The following is a 16,686-nucleotide window of genomic DNA, read 5'->3' as shown; positions in this document are numbered from 1 at the left end:
CAGATCATCAAAAATATATTAAAAATGTTAATTATATAAATTTATTTACCACGATTTACATTTAAAGTGTCCTGAAAACTTCTGACATTTCATGGTCGCCAGAACTAATGATGGGTGGGGGTCTCAGCCCCCGGACCACCGCAGGTCCATACTTCTCTATGATGTCTCAGGAGTCTGGATATACAGTATACATTCCCATGACGTCGTATATTAACCCTTGGGGGTCATGCTCACAGCACAACCTGCTTTCTTCCAGAGACAAAACAACTCATCTCAAGGTCAATTAATCTCCATTCAAGGGAGCAGAGTTGTAAAACTGGAGCGGTGCTGGTTCTAGAGGAAGGCGGACATGTTTTTCTAATCCTGGATAACCCCTTTAAAGGGTTTGTTCACCCCAAAAACATGAATTACTAACCAGGTAATTTCTTTTCTTTGAGCCCATGACGGCACCCCTGGAGAGGACCACCTCCTACTCCCATTGGACAGGAAACAGGACCACTGGACCATAAAAGAATCGCCTCCTCTCACCAACACCAGTTTCTTAGCAAGGTTCCTAGGAGCGAAGGTTAATAAACACAACATAGAACAAAATTGTGCGTGTGTATATAGCTATCTATATATTTTATATATATATATTTTATTTTTTTTTTTAAGACAAAATATGGTACTTAACAGGGTGGGTATTAGGCGGGGTGCCGTCATGGGCTCAAAGAAAAGAAATTACCCAGTTAGTAGTTTATGTTTTCTCTTATCGCCCTATGACATCACCCCTGGAGAGTAGACTAGGAATCTTTTTCCCCGCCTACTACTGCCTGAAGAACCCTACGTCCAAATGTAAGATCTTCTGTAGAGGACAATTGTAGTCTGTAGTGTTTGAAGAAAGTGTGTGGGGTGCTCCATGTAGCTGCTCTACAAATCTGTTCTAAGGGGACAGACGCCCTCTCTGCCCAGGAAGTGGCCACTGCCCTAGTTGAATGTGCCCCAAAGCCCACCGGAACATCTTTCCCACTGGACTTATAACATTCTCCAATGGTCTGTCTGACCCATCTAGAAATAGTCTGTGATGTAGCTGCTTTTCCCCTATTTTTTCCCTGAAAGGAAATGAGGAGATTGTGTCTCCAATCTCTAGTAACCTCAAGGTAGTGTAGAATGATACGTCTCACATCTCGAGTGTGGAAGGCTGACTCTCTCTGGTTAGTGGGATTGTTACAGAAGGAGGGAAGAACTACCTCTTGGGTTCTATGAAAATTGGAAACAACCTTAGAGAGAAAAGCAGGATCAGGTGATAGAATAATCCTGTCATCTCTGATGGTCATGTAGGGAGCTACAATAGAAAAGGCTCTAATTTCACTAACCCTTCTAGCTGATGTAATGGCTTATAGAAAAGCTAGTTTCCAAGATAGTAATTTAATTGGTAAATCAGACATGGGTTCGAATGGAGCAAGTGTTAATGCTGACAGAACAATGTTCAGATCCCATGGTGGTAGTCTAGACTTAGAGGTAGGGTTAAGTCTAACTGCGGCCTTTGTAAACCTCTTAATCCAAGGATGCTCTGCCAGTCTGTAATCAAATAGAGCACTAAGTGCTGACACTTGGACTTTAATGGTGCTAGGTCTCAACTTCTTCTTTAGGCCCTCCTGTAAATAGTCCAGAATCAGTGGAATATCAGGAGGGGCCAGTACATTAATAGGATGGTTCACAAATGCACAAAAGGATTTCCAGGTCCTGAGGTAAATCATGGATGTTGCCTTCTTACGGCTTGCCAGCAATGTAGAAATCACCTGGGGGGACAGACCTCTATCAATCAAGAGCTGCCTCTCACACGCAAGGCTGTCAGATGTAGATTCTGAACTGTGAGATGGTAAACTGGGCCCTGGCACAGGAGATCCAGTCTCTCCGGTAGTACCCATGGGTCGGCTATTGACATTTTCCTTAATCAACTGAACCACACCCTTCTGGGCCAAAAGGGTGCAATTAGAATGGTATCTGCTCTGTCATGTCTGATCTTGCGAATGACTCTGGGGAGAAGTCTGATCGGAGGAAAGAGAAATAACAGGCCCTCCCCCCAATACTGTGCCAGGGCATCCACCGCTACAGGTCTGTCCTTCGGGCGGAGGGAGCAGAATTTCTGAACTTTCCTGTTGGCCCGTGTAGCGAATAAGTCCATCTTCGGAGTTCCCCAGAGTTTGCAAATTTGCTGGAACACCTCCTGGGATAGTTCCCATTCCCCCTGATTGAGTCTGTGTCGATTGAGATAGTCTGCTGTTGTGTTGTCTACTCCTCTCAGATGTAAGGCTGTCAAGGAGAGGAAGTGGGGTTCTGCTAACCTGAAGATGTAGTGAGTTATTCTCATCAGGTCTGGAGATCTTGTTCCTCCTTGATGGTTGATGTAGGCTACGACTGCTGCATTGTCGGACAGAACTCTTACATTTTTTCCCTGTAGTTCTGGAAGGGCTTGCGTCAAAGATAGAAAAACGCCTTCCAGTTCTCTTACATTTTGGGACTGTCTTGCCTCTTCCGCACTCCATCTTTCCTGAAGGAGTAGGGACTCCGAATGAGCCCCCCAACCTGATGGGCTGGCGTCTGTTGTGATCGGTACCACCTCCTGGATGTTCCAGGGGAGTCCTCTGCACAGATTTTCTTGTTGTTCCCACCAGAACAGGGATCTTACAGTCTGTGGAGATAAAATGAAAGGGAAATCTAGGGAATCAGGCAATCCATCCCATTCAGCCAAAATCTGAGATTGAAGCACTCTAGTATGATATAGTGCCCAGGGAACTGCTGGAATGCAGGATGTTAATAACCCAGCAGGGACATGGCTGATCTGAAAGATACTAGGGGATGGGACCTAAATTCTCTGACCTTAGTCTGTACTAATGAAACCTTGTTATCTGGGAGGAAGGATTTTTGTAAACAAGAGTTTGAACAGATCCCCAGGAATTTACAACATTGAGTTGGAATCTTATTTGATTTATCTTCATTAACTTCCCAGCCTAGTGAGAGGAAGACTGGCTGAACAAAATCAATATCTGACAGTAATGCAGACTGAGAGTTATTAACAATCAGGAAATCATCTAAATAAGGGATGATTATGATGTTCCTTTCCCTAACATGGGCCATAACCTCTGCCATTACTTTAGTGAATACTCTCGGGGCCTGGGAGATTCCAAAGGGCATAGCCGTGAACTGAAAATGTTTAATCTCCTCACCCATGTTGACCGCGACTCTGATGATCCGGATGCATCGGGATGTGATAGTATGCATCTCTAAGATCAATCGTGGCCATGAAACAAAATTCTGAGAGGTTCAGAATAGCAGAGGAGATGGATTCCATTCTGAACCTTTCATAGGTGAGGGCCCTGTTCAGAGGTTTGAGGTTAATAATGGTTCTGTATGATCCATTGGATTTCTGAACCAGGAATAAGGTGGAGTAGAATCCACCTTCTTTTGAGCTTCTGGCACTGGGATAAGAACTCTCTTCTGCAATAAGGAATATACTTTGGCTACAAGAGCAGAGTGTTTATGTGGGTCTGAGGATAAATCTGTACACACGAACCTTTCCCCTGGGGAGGACGAGAAAGAGATTTTTAGGCCAAATTTGATTATGTCCGACACATATGCACTGGCAGAGATGGTACACCATTGTGAAACATAAGACAACCGCCCTCCCACAGGGACCTCATGTCATTGCGCTGGCTTCTTGCTATCAGAAGAGGGGAAAAGAAACCCTTTACTTTTCTTGGCTGGCCTCCAATCTTTCCTAGTGGAAGAACCCCCACCCCTGGGCTTCCTACCTCTTCCCCTGGCAGGCCTACTGGATTGCTGAGGGATGATGGGAAACCCCTTCTTCCTGTCGGAAGCTTTCTCCAGCACGTTGTCGAGTGCGGACCCAAAGAGAAACTTCCCCTCGCAGGGGATGCCACATAATTTAGCTTTCGAAGTTGTATCCCCTTTCCAGTCCTTCAGCCATAAAGTACATCTAGCGGAGTTGGAAAGAGCGGCTGAGCGGGCAGTTAGTTTTAATGCATCTGCAGATGCCTCAGCCATAAAAGATATGGCATTGTCCATTGTGGAGAAGGCCTGGGTGAAATCCTGACTAGGGTTAGTTTCTCTGACCTTGTCCTTTAATTCCGTCATCCACACCTTTAGGGACCTAGCGACAGAAGTTGTAGCAATTAGGGGTTTGAAGGCCGATGTTGTAGCTTCCCAATTTTTTCTCAGGTACACCTCTGCCCTCTTATCCAGCGGATCTTTTATAACAGCTGAATCTTCAAATGGAAGGGCGTTCCTTTTGGTTATTTTGGCCACGGGCGGGTCAATCTTAGGTGCACCTTGCCATGTCTCACAGTCTTCTTGACTGAAGGGGTATTTCCTTTTATACTATAAGAGAAAAAAGGAAAAAGAACAACATAGACATTGAACCTATATTAACAATATGACCAGACAGGTAGTATCTATCACCCACTTACAGCCTGAGGAATGAAAAATTTCCTGTCTGGATTCGACCATTCACGGCTGATCAGGGTTGTTATGTTTTGGTGAACCGGAAACTCCAATCATTTCTTAGGTGCCAGTTCCTCAAACATCATATCCTGTCTGGTTTTCGGTTGAGGAGTATCTTCTATCTCCATAGTCAAGCGGACTGCTTTTATTAAAGAGTCTATGTACTCTGCTGGAAAGGGGGGAGTAGGGGAATCTTCCTCGAAAGCTTCTTCCGCCTCATAAGTCAGTTCACTTTGATCTTCCAAAGACATAAGCTCCTGATCTTCCTCAATTGGTGGAGGAAGAGCAATAGACTGGCTAGGCCCTGCGACCTCCAAAGGTTGGGTGTCAGCAAGGGGTGCTGGGGAAGCCTCAGCAGCAGCCGTCGTATCAGAAGGAGGCGGGCGGGAAGGAAGGGAGGCCTGTAGAAGAAACAACAGCAACACCCCACTAGAACCTAGAGGTAAAGGAGAAGGACAAGGGGGGGGGGGGGGAGAGATAGAACAATACATTCCCTAATTACATGCCTAACCATATCCCTCATATTCCTCATAAAAGAGGGTCCCTGGTCTTCCAAAACGCGGTTCATGCAGCCCCCACAAAGAACTTTATTATAGGAGCTGCTAAGTCTCTTTTTGCAGATAGGGCATTCTTTAACTTTAGAACGTTCCTTCCTAGTGGATTCCTCCTAAAATTAAACAATGAACTAAAGTGAGCAACTGTGATAAAAGTATGCTTCTGGGGAGATCCCCTCTTACCCCACCATACCGCTGGATTCTCTGCAGAAGAGGCTTGGGTAGCATCAGCGCCTTGGGACTCCATCTGACCCAGGATAGTAGGTGGCATGGTCCCACCGCCGGTAATCTCCGTAACAGAAATGGCAGCAAACAAAGCAACAACCAGAGACTGTCACAGAAGTGCAAGGCACTCTGAGTCTCCATTGCTGCTGGTTAAAATTTTGGCGCCAGAACACGCCTCAGGACCGTCTGGTGTTGGTGAGAGGAGGCGATTCTTTTAAGGTCCAGTGGTCCTGTTTCCTGTCCAATGGGAGTAGGAGGTGGTCCTCTCCAGGGGTGCCGTCATAGGGCGAAAGGGAAAAATTCTTTCAAATCAACTGGTGTCAGAAAGTACCAAAGATTTGTAATTTACTTCTATTAAAAATATCCAGTACTTATCGGCTGCTGTATGTTCTGCAGGAAGTTGTGTATTCTCTCCAGTCTGACACAGTGCTCTCTGCTGCCACCTCTGTCCATGTCAGGAACTGTCCAGAGCAGGAGAGGTTTTCTATGGGGATTTGCTGCTGCTCTGGACAGTTCCTGACATGGACAGAGGTGGCAGCAGAGAACACTGTGTCAGACTGGAGAGAATACACCACTTCCTGCGGCACATACAGCAGCTGATAAGTACTGGAAGACTGGAGATTTTTTAATAGAAATAATTTACAAATCTATGAAAGAGGAAAAAAAAAATAGAGCTTGTCACTATACTCTTTTTTCCTACAGATCCATCTTTGTTCTGCGATCCCCATATCACTGGTCCAGGCGGTGGCTGGGTTACCTGAGTCAAAGTGCACAGAGCCGCGGCCGGTCTTCACGTCCACCACCCAGGTCGCCTCCTTTCCACCTGGTCCATCCTTCACCTTAAAGGCAAAGACTCCTCCGATCTTCTTCACAAACTGTTCTCCTTCCTGTAGGACGAGAGGTCAGAAGCGACATAAACCATGTAACAATAACCAACACCGAGACAGTCAGGAAACCTACAAACCAACACGGTGTTAAACCAATTCTAATATTTATATATATATATATATATATATATATATATATATATATATATATATATATATATATATATATATGTGTGTATATATACACACACACATATATATTAGTTATCTCCATTACATTCCTCCACCCCCTCACACCTGGCTATTACTGTAGTATATATTATATATCCATTACTAGACGGGGTATAAAGTCCATGTCAGTGCAGGTTTATTCTGGGTCACCCCAGACATTGCCCTTACACCTTCTCTTATCGGAGAGAGCAGCGTCACCGATTAGGACCATGATCTTTGATCTGATCAGCCGGAATGTTCTACAGCAGCAGAGCACAGAGCGGGTGTACAGAGCGTCTCCTGCCCTGGAGGACCCCACACGGCCACTGACTTCTGTCAGAATGGCGCAGTACGTTATTTCACCTGTGGTGGCGCTGCAGGGAGACTTATGGTTTCCAAACAAATTGCAGCAATGGACGTGGATGGAGACGCGGTGTCCATGTTATTTATCATTAGTAGATAATTATATATAGCGTACGGTCGCACTCTCCGCATTTATCCCCGAATTACAGCAATAACGAACAATAGAAAACCAGAATAGTAACTCACTGACCTCCTGCAATTTCTTCTCGATTTCTTTGAATACATATTGGGATTTGAATCCGTCTTCGGCGCTGGTCGGGTTCAGCTGGATGCGGGAGGAACTGAGGAGACAGAATGAGACCGGATACGGTATAAGGCCATGGTCACACACAGGATTGTGCTCAGTATAAGGCCATGGTCACACACAGGATTGTGCTCAGTATAAGGCTATGCTCACACACAGGATTGTGCTCAGTATAAGGCCATGGTCACACACAGGATTGTGCTCAGTATAAGGCCATGGTCACACACAGGATTGTGCTCAGTATAAGGCCATGGTCACACACAGGATTGTGCTCAGTATAAGGCCATGGTCACACACAGGATTGTGCTCAGTATAAGGCTATGGTCACACACAGGATTGTGCTCAGTATAAGGCCATGGTCACACACAGGATTGTGCTCAGTATAAGGCTATGCTCACACACAGGATTGTGCTCAGTATAAGGCTATGCTCACACACAGGATTGTGCTCAGTATAAGGCTATGCTCACACACAGGATTGTGCTCAGTATAAGGCCATGGTCACACACAGGATTGTGCTCAGTATAAGGCTATGCTCACACACAGGATTGTGCTCAGTATAAGGCTATGGTCACACACAGGATTGTGCTCAGTATTTTGCAACCAAAACCAGGAGGAAATGGAAACACAGAAAGGCTATGTTCACACTGCAGAAATTGAGGGGATGGCCGTCATTTAATGGCAAATAATTACGGTCATCTGCTAAATTTGAACAGTGTGTAAACTTTGCCTAAATCTGCATACAGAGTGATCTCTGCTTTATTTATTATAGATTACAGATTATATTATTATATTAAATTATATGTTACAGATTATATAATTATATTAAATTATATGTTACAGATTATATAATTATATTAAATTATATGTTACAGATTATATAATTATATTAAATTATATGTTACAGATTATACTATTATATTATATGTTACAGATTATATTATTACATTATATGTTACAGATTATACTATTATATTACATTATATGTTACAGATTATACTATTATATTACAATATATTATAATGACTATATTCTTTGTTTAAAAAAAATTAAAAGTAAGCTCAGACTGTGTGTATTTAGCGGAGAGCGATGCATTGTGGGAGATCAGACGGGATAAAGCTAACATGAAGATCACGCTGTGTCTGCAGCAAATACATAGAGGAATACTCCCAGTATATACCTGGACGCTATACGGGGCCACACGATGCCCATAGGCTCCTATTATAAAACACATTGGGGGGGGGGTCCATCTATGCTGTAATGTTCTCACCAGGAAACTAGAAAACTTGTGTCAAAAAGTTGCACATTTTTGAGCAAATATTTAGAACACTTTTCCACCAAAGTCTCAAAAAAAAACCCTATTGATGCCGCCCTAGGGAGTCCTGGGGGATGCATCCTACGGCCTATACCCACTATATACTGGTAATATGTGATATGTGGTTATGTGACTGGGCCCTTATGGATACATCAGTCCCAGTATATACAATGATAGTGACTAAAGCCTCGGGTTATGTTCACACCACATTGGCTGTTAGGGGGATACAATGTTCTATATAAGCAGACTATCCAGACTCCGGACTCCGCCTTGCAGATGGTGTTTTTGTGTTTTCTACAGACTGAGGCCTGAACTTTGGCTTCTTATTGAGATTTGGGGCTAAAGTTCACGGTTACTCGATATTTCCTGCAGTCACACACAGACAGCTGAGGTCGGCCATAGACGCGGCTCTTAGAGGGGTCTCCATCCCATCACATGGCGATTAGCGCAGAGTGAACTACATAAACGAGTCCGTGCTCGGCACCTGACTCCGGGGCGTCTGAATACAGCCATAGAGCCTGCTCTTAAAGGGGCATTGCCATCCCTTTAACCCATCCCATCCTGATCAGTCCTGAAGCTACCGCGCCTGTTTGCTCTGTGTCCAGATACTTGGTCGGGGAGACTGCGTTACACTATGGGCATTAGTGTAATCCTAAAGGCGGCTGATAACAGAGAGCAATAACTTTCATGGATGCAGCTAGGATGTGCACATATTGGCCGTTCTATAGGATAAATGTAAGGATTATAACATTACGGTGTATTCACGGTACGTTACTACATGGTAGAGCAGATTCCCACAATGCACCAGGGTCCCATTCATATGCAGAGAAGCCCTGAACAAACAATAGCCCTGCTGTCCCTGGTGCGGACCCCTGACCGTACACATATATTATGGAGGCCACATTATAGATACAGAACTTATAGGACAGTCTCTGCCCCCTTACCTGGCTGCAGAGTCTGGGAAGCCCATCCTGTATAGTGTCACCACCACCGCTCCCCCGAGTCCAATATTGTGCTGCAGAGCGAGTTTGGCTCTTGGGACCTGTCTCTTCCCGGCCTGACCTCGGAGCTGCCAGCAGAGTTCTGCACACTGAGCCAGCCCTGTGGACACAGAAGAGAGAGGAGCTCAGCTTCCGGCTCTTGTGCGCGCTCTGGTGATCGAAACCTGGTACTGCAACTCAGTCACTTAACCCCTCAACGCCCACAAGCATCTGTACAATAAAGGAGAAACCTATCACTACACTGGTTGTAGACACCCCCCCCCCCCCCCATGCATTTTTATCATGTTTTAAATGTTGGAAATGCCTGAAATTGCTGCATCTGTACGAGGAATCGGCGCGGTTTTGCTATGTGGTTATTGACAAAAATACTTCACTTAATGCTGCGCAAAAGTGCAGAGATTCACAAAAAAAATTGTTTCTTTTCCCCGACATTAGGACCTGCACCATGTGAACACTGCCTTATAGCATCTAGTAGAGCGTTCTATGACGACTTATCTCACACAACGTCATGCAATATGTGTAAGTAGTGGGAACTTAAAGGGGTTGTTCATCATAAAATTTTTTATTTCAAATCAACTGGTGCCATAAAGTGCCAGAGATTTGTAATTTACTTCTATAAAAAAAATATCCAGTCTTCCAGTACATATCAGCTGCTGTATGTGCTGCAGGAAGTGGTGTAAACTCCAGTCTGACACAGTGCTCTCTGCTGCCACCTCTGTCCATGTCAGGAACTGTCCAGAGCAGGAGAGGTTTTCTATGGGGATTTGCTGCTGCTCTGGACAGTTCCTGACATGGACAGAGGTGGCAGCAGAGAGGACTGTGTAAGACTGGAAACAATACACCACTTCCTGCAGGACATACAGCAGCTGATAAGTACGGGAAGACTGGAGATTTTTTTTTTTATAGAAGTAAATTACAAATCTGTATAACTTTCTGGCACCTGTTGATTGAAAGGACATTTTTTTTCACCAAAGTACCCCTTTAAATTAATGATGGCAAAAAAATTATATATATATATCTCAGATGAGATGTTGAAATAAAGATGCAGGTTAAAGGTCGTGGGCTCATGCGCAATGTCAGTCTGCGTCCAGCCATAGTCAGCAGGTTGTTGTCTTCCCTTTTGACCTTATGGAGGAAATGAATAGGTAGAAGGTCAATGGGGAGAGAAAACTTGCCAGAAAAAAAGTCCTGACACATCGGTGTACACGGGGGCAGATCCCTGGAGCCGGAGCAGATACACGCAGGACTGATCACTGATCTAACCGATCAGTCCTTGCTCCATTCTGTTATCGGTCCCTGTGATGTCCCGGTATCTGATGGACGGCAGAGGGGACCTGGTGAGATGGGGGTGAAGTCCTGAGGGGTAAAGTCCTCGATCTCCATCAGACACCGAGATAACGGGGCACAAACTCCAGACTCTCCTAGATAAGGGCCGGTGGTGAGCCAGGCTCCGGCCTTCCCCCTATATCAGTGCTGGAGCCGAACATAGTCCACACATACAGAGTGCCTACACTGGGCATATTTATAGAGACCTGTAAGAGCTGCAATCATAGTTCTGCAACATTCAATGTAAATAGAGAGTAAAGGTTATGGGTACAAACACACCGCACACAGTATATGGTACATCTCATCATTCTAGATGGAAGGAACCTTCAGTGTTTTCAGTGGAGAGATGTGGATCCGAGTCAGGAATGCTGAGGACATCACAACCTCGACCAGGTGGAGGTCAATGAACCAGGGTTATTCTATGTTACACAAACAGCTATGTATATGTGTACCCCCCATAGAGCCATGTATATGTGTACCCCCCATAGAGCCATGTATATGTGTACCCCCCATAGAGCCATGTATATGTGTACCCCCCATAGAGCCATGTATATGTGTACCCCCCATAGAGCCATGTATATGTGTGTACCCCCCATAGAGCCATGTATATATGTACCCCCCATAGAGCCATGTATATATGTACCCCCCATAGAGCCATGTATATATGTACCCCCCATAGAGCCATGTATATATGTACCCCCCATAGAGCCATGTATATGTGTACCCCCCATAGAGCCTTGTATATGTGTACCCCCCATAAAGCCAGGCACATGTGTATCCCCCATAGAGCCATGTATATGTGTACCCCCCATAGAGCCATGTATATGTGTACCCCCATAGAGCCATGTATATGTGTGTACCCCCCATAGAGCCATGTATATATGTACCCCCCATAGAGCCATGTATATATGTACCCCCCATAGAGCCATGTATATATGTACCCCCCATAGAGCCATGTATATATGTACCCCCCATAGAGCCATGTATATATGTACCCCCCATAGAGCCATGTATATATGTACCCCCCATAGAGCCAGGCATATGTGTACCCCCCATAGAGCCAGGCATATGTGTACCCCCCCATAGAGCCATGTATATGTGTGTACCCCCCATAGAGCCATGTATATATGTACCCCCCATAGAGCCATGTATATGTGTACCCCCCATAGAGCCATGTATATGTGTAGCCCCCATAGAGCCATGTATATGTGTACCCCCCATAGAGCCATGTATATGTGTACCCCCCATAAAGCCAGGCACATGTGTACCCCCCATAGAGCCATGTATATGTACCCCCATAGAGCCATGTATATGTGTACCCCCCATAGAGCCATGTATATGTGTACCCCCCATAGAGCCATGTATATATGTACCCCCCATAGAGCCATGTATATATGTACCCCCATAGAGCCATGTATATATGTACCCCCCAAAAAGCCAGGCACATGTGTACCCCCCATAGAGCCATGTATATATGTACCCCCCATAGAGCCATGTATATGTGTACCCCCATAGAGCAATGTGTGTGTACCCCCCATAGAGCAATGTATATGTGTACCCCCCATAAAGCCAGGCACATGTGTATCCCCCATAGAGCCATGTATATGTGTACCCCCCATAGAGCCATGTATATGTGTACCCCCCATAGAGCCATGTATATATGTACCCCCCATAGAGCCATGTATATGTGTACCCCCCATAGAGCCATGTATATATGTACCCCCCATAAAGCCAGGCACATGTGTACCCCCCATAGAGCCATGTATATATATATATGTACCCCCATAGAGCCATGTATATGTGTATCCCTAATAAAGCCATGTATATGTGTACCCCCCCATAGAGCCAGGCAGATGTGTACCCCCATAGAGCCATGTATATGTGTACCCCCCCATAGAGCCAGGCATATGTGTACCCCCCATAGAGCCATGTATATGTGTACCCCCCCATAGAGCCAGGCATATGTGTACCCCCCATAGAGCCAGGCATATGTGTACCCCCCATAGAGTCATGTATATGTGTACGGCCAATAGATCCATGTATGTGTGTACCCCCATAGAGCAATGTGTGTGTACCCCCCATAGAGCAATGTATATGTGTACCCCCCATAAAGCCAGGCACATGTGTATCCCCCATAGAGCCATGTATATGTGTACCCCCCATAGAGCCATGTATATGTGAACCCCCATAGAGCCAGGCATATGTGTACCCCCATAGAGCCATGTATATGTACCCCCATAGAACCAGGCATATAAGTACCCCTCCATTCATTCTTATTCTGGATACATCAGGGTCAGGGTAGTTCTGTCTTTAACAATAAAAAAGAGGTGTCCGCTGATCTGGGGGAAGAATTCAGCTGAGCGCTTCTCTCCTTGTCTCTCCGCAGGTGACATATTCTATAGTAATTCTATGGGCTGATCTCCTGCAGTGAGGAGGACAGGGAGAGAAGCGCTCAGCTGAGGGCTTCTCCTGGCTGCTTATACTGATGGATCTGAACACACAGTTTTATCAGCAATACAACAATTAATAGAAAAAAAATTTTTTTTTTGCTCATTTCCTTAATGCAATGAAGTGACGGATGTAGAACGGCCCCGTGTGCAATAATCACATCATATCCCAAAAACACAGAAAATAAAGTGTTGTAATGCCAATCTGTTCTGATGTGGAAAGTGTGAAACAGAGCTCCTACCGGTACATGGGAAGACGTCCTATTCAACTATATAAATACAGTATAAAAAAAAATATATATATATATTAATACAAACACACACACACATTATGGCGGAGATTTATCAGACATGGTGTAAAGTGAGACTGGCTCAGTCGCCCCCGGCAACCAATCAGATTCCACCTCTCATTCCTCACAGACTCTTTGGAAAATGAAAGGTGGAATCTGATTGGTTGCCGGGGGCGACTGGGCCAGTGTCACTGTACACCATGTTTGATAAATCTCCCCCAATTTAGACACACGCACACGCACACACGTATACACACATATATATTACATATAACAAGGAATAAAAGCTGACTGGCCTCCCACCATGTCTGTCCATAGACTATAATGAGATCACATGATATTATCAGAGCGATCGCGGATCATATGATCGGATCACACGTTATAACACAACAAGCCGAGTGCGCTCATGTGGTGGGGAGACGGATGTGTAATCTGTATAATGAGACGTGTGTGTGTGTGGGGGGGGGGGGGTGATGGTGTAATATTAAAGTGTCAGGATCAGGAGTGTGTGAAGGTTGGTGAAACTTTAGAGAGATCAGAATGAGGAAGGGGAGGACGCCGATGCAATGTGGAAACCATTACTGATACCATAGAAGTGTACAGTATGATGTCACCCTCTATAGTATGTAACGGGGTATCTCCATCTTATACTTTATAATCTGAGACCGGGGCGGCTGCAGTTCCCCGCACATCCGGTGCCCCCAAAACCACGGCACAGGAAAACACTATCAGGGCCGTGTAGTCAGGAATCATTGCCGGGACCCCTTCTTTCTTAGGATTTGTGAGGGTCCCAGAGTTCAGAACCTTCTCTCTTTTCTAGATGGTGGTGCCCCTTAAGGACTATAAAGTATGTGAAATAAAACCTGCATAACAATAGTTATAGAAACTCAATAAAACACCAAACGCTGACACACTGTGAATGCACATCGGGTTGTCGTGCGGCCATGGCCTTGCTGGACGGCGGTCACCGCTGGCAGACAAACCCTAAAAGGCACAGCGCATGTGATGTCACAGAGGAGGGGCGGGATGTCTCCAGGTAGAGCTCCACCACATCATGCTGATTTATTACCATGCAGATTGTGTTAACTGGAGTTGACTTGCCACATAAATTCATACGCTGAGGGTTTAAACTCAACAAAATGGGTCAAATTCCCTGCAATTCCATGCAAAACAACCCAAAATCTGTGGCATATACTGCATGTAGTGTCCCAATACAGATGTTTCACCTGTCCAGGGTGTCTCTGTCAGGTGTCACACTCTGGGATGATGGGTGCCTTTCCACACTATCACCACTTGGTGTCTCACTCTCCCTTGTCTATTGAAGGTCTAAAGGGTTAACATGTGTGTTACTGTTTTCTGTTCACCAATTACCAGCTTGGGTGCCTCACACTGCTCTTACCTATCACACTCTGACACTTCACCCCTTTCTGGCACTTTCCCCATCAGTGGGAGGTTAGTCCCTGTACATGGAGATTGGTTTCTGGTAGGGGGGGGGGGGGTCTTCTTTAGTGGAAGGTGAGGGAGAGAGTCAGACAAAACAAAAGCAGAGTTCCTGAGGCGTATACCCGGGCCTGGCCTGTTGGTCAAAACCCTTGTCAGGATTCAAGCCTGGGAGTACTACCACACCTGACCCTGGCTGGACTTGTTTGGCAAAAGGTCTTCTTTGTCTATACCAAGTCACTACAAACCATCCCGGCAGAGTACTGCACTACTTAGGGTCCTATTCCATGCAGTGATAATTGGCCTGATTTGGCTGATTATCGCTCCATGGAATAGAGAGAACGATCAGCCGATTATCGTGTCATCGGCTGATCGTTTATTTATGTTGAAACCTAAAATAATCGGGCACCAACCACACATCACTACGTGGAATAGCGGTGCACAGCGGGCGACTGAGGATTTCACAAGCACCATGCTTTACCTAACCATGTTGCAGGTCTTCTCCTCCCGGTCCCGCGCGCAGCTGCAGCTTCAGTGCAGCTTGTCTTAGCTGACAGACGGCTCAGCCAATCACTGGCTCAGTCAATCTGTCAGCTCAGACTAGCCGCACTGAAGCTACTGCTGCTGCGCGGGGGACCGGGAGGCAGAAGGAGCGCAGGAGAAGACCTGCAACACGTGTAGGTGATGTATGGTGTTTAAACAAGGGCTGCAAGGACATCGGTAACAATGTCCCTGCAGCCCTCGCTAAACGATTACACTGGCCAACAAATTTTCAAAAGTTGTTTGGTTCCGAAATAAAATTAGCCATTTCTTAATGATTTTTCTGTGCTGAATTCAAATATCACAAGAAAAATGTGAATTGGCTCTAGTTTCTATGATATGGGAGAGTTCTCATGTTACGGTTTTGTGAATTGTATAGAATACAGTATAATAGCCGACAGATTTATGACTTCTTCAATCATAAGGAAGCAAGTTTACTGTTCATAAACTTTTGAAATATATTCATAGGAAACTTAGTTCTATCTGAAATCACATACAATTCACAGGCAGATCCAAGAGTTTTTACTAATTAATTATGTTTATTGAACTCTGGAATGTCGCTCCTTTATCAATGGCTTCTCGGTGCACTTACACATGTCTTTTCTATTCATACATAGGATTGTCTCTGATAACTGTCCAACAGTAATCTGCAAGCATAGATGGCTTCCATTGAGGCTAGGTTCACACTGCGTTTTTGCAATCCGTTTTTTTCATCCGTTTTTTTTGCAAAAAAACTGATGCATTTGTGTGCATCTGTTTTGATCCATTTTTCCATTGACTTCCATTGTAAAAAAAAACAAACGGATCCGTTCTTTTAACGGACACAAAAACGTAGCTGACACTACTTTTGTGTCCGTCAAGAAAACGGATCCGTTTTGATCCGTTTTTTTTTTTATAATGGAAGTCAATGGAAAAACGGATGCACACAAATGCAAAAAAACGGATTTCAGGGGGGGCGGAGCGAACCACTGATGTGAGCGGTCGCACGCCAGCAGAGCTCCCGCTCCACACAGCTAAATAAGCGGCCCGACCAAGTTTCTTCATGCCCTGCTGATGGGCAAAACTACCAGGAGGTCCCCGAGATCCCCCACACCGACTGGCGTCCCCCGAAAGCGCCCCCACACGCTTGACCGTTACCTTATCAGGCGTGAGGGAGAAGACGCGGTCCCGAGCCGGCACCCGCCCGCAGCCTCTCCTCATCCTGCTGCCCGACTGACCCGAACGGCGGTGAGAGCCCACAGTCTCCCTCCTTGTGGCCCCGGGACCCCGACCGCCGGGTGGACTACTTCTTCTGGCCCTGCAGACGGCCGACAGGAGCAGGAGGTCCCGTACCCGGAAGCGCCGGCGCCATCTTGGGACAGAGGTGAGGGAGAGGGGAGACCACAGCCTCGTGCTTTAACCCT

General features: G+C 45.6%; 2 protein-coding genes across 3 annotated transcripts in view; both read right to left on the bottom strand.

Moving 5' to 3' along the window:
* The window catches only part of SCP2 (sterol carrier protein 2), a 34,897-nt gene that overhangs the window by 984 nt on the left and 17,227 nt on the right, over positions 1–16,686 (bottom strand). Inside the window, exons 12-14 of the mRNA XM_069981621.1 lie at positions 9,184–9,340; positions 6,873–6,963; positions 6,040–6,169 (exon numbers count right to left, since the gene is read on the bottom strand). Coding sequence (XP_069837722.1) covers positions 6,040–6,169; positions 6,873–6,963; positions 9,184–9,340 — 378 coding nt within the window. The remainder of the gene's footprint in view (positions 1–6,039; positions 6,170–6,872; positions 6,964–9,183; positions 9,341–16,686) is intronic.
* Positions 5–5,659, bottom strand: LOC138799889 (uncharacterized). Of its 2 annotated transcripts, XM_069981624.1 has the most exons (3): positions 4,470–5,659; positions 3,795–4,380; positions 5–2,674 (listed from the first exon to the last, which is right to left on the bottom strand). In XM_069981624.1, the coding sequence occupies exons 2-3, from the start codon at positions 4,135–4,137 to the stop codon at positions 1,995–1,997; spliced, it is 1,023 nt and encodes a 340-aa protein (XP_069837725.1). In that variant the 5' UTR covers positions 4,138–4,380; positions 4,470–5,659; the 3' UTR covers positions 5–1,994. The 2 variants fall into 2 exon arrangements, with proteins under 2 accessions (XP_069837725.1, XP_069837723.1); XM_069981622.1 differs by having other exon boundaries at positions 3,795–5,659.

Source organism: Dendropsophus ebraccatus, chromosome 8 (genome assembly GCF_027789765.1).
Source record: "Dendropsophus ebraccatus isolate aDenEbr1 chromosome 8, aDenEbr1.pat, whole genome shotgun sequence".
In the NCBI taxonomy this organism is placed as follows: Eukaryota; Metazoa; Chordata; class Amphibia; order Anura; family Hylidae; genus Dendropsophus; species Dendropsophus ebraccatus.
This window is presented reverse-complemented; position numbering and strand designations above follow the sequence as displayed.

Bases quoted from the DNA above. Each gene is read 5' to 3' on its own strand.
- LOC138799889 (XM_069981622.1), bottom strand. From the start codon at position 4,137: ATGACGGAATTAAAGGACAAGGTCAGAGAAACTAACCCTAGTCAGGAT. The intron at 2,675-3,794 runs GTAGGAAGCCCA...TTATCTCCACAG, and splicing joins TAGGCCTGCCAGGGGAAGAG to ACTGTAAGATCCCTGTTCTG.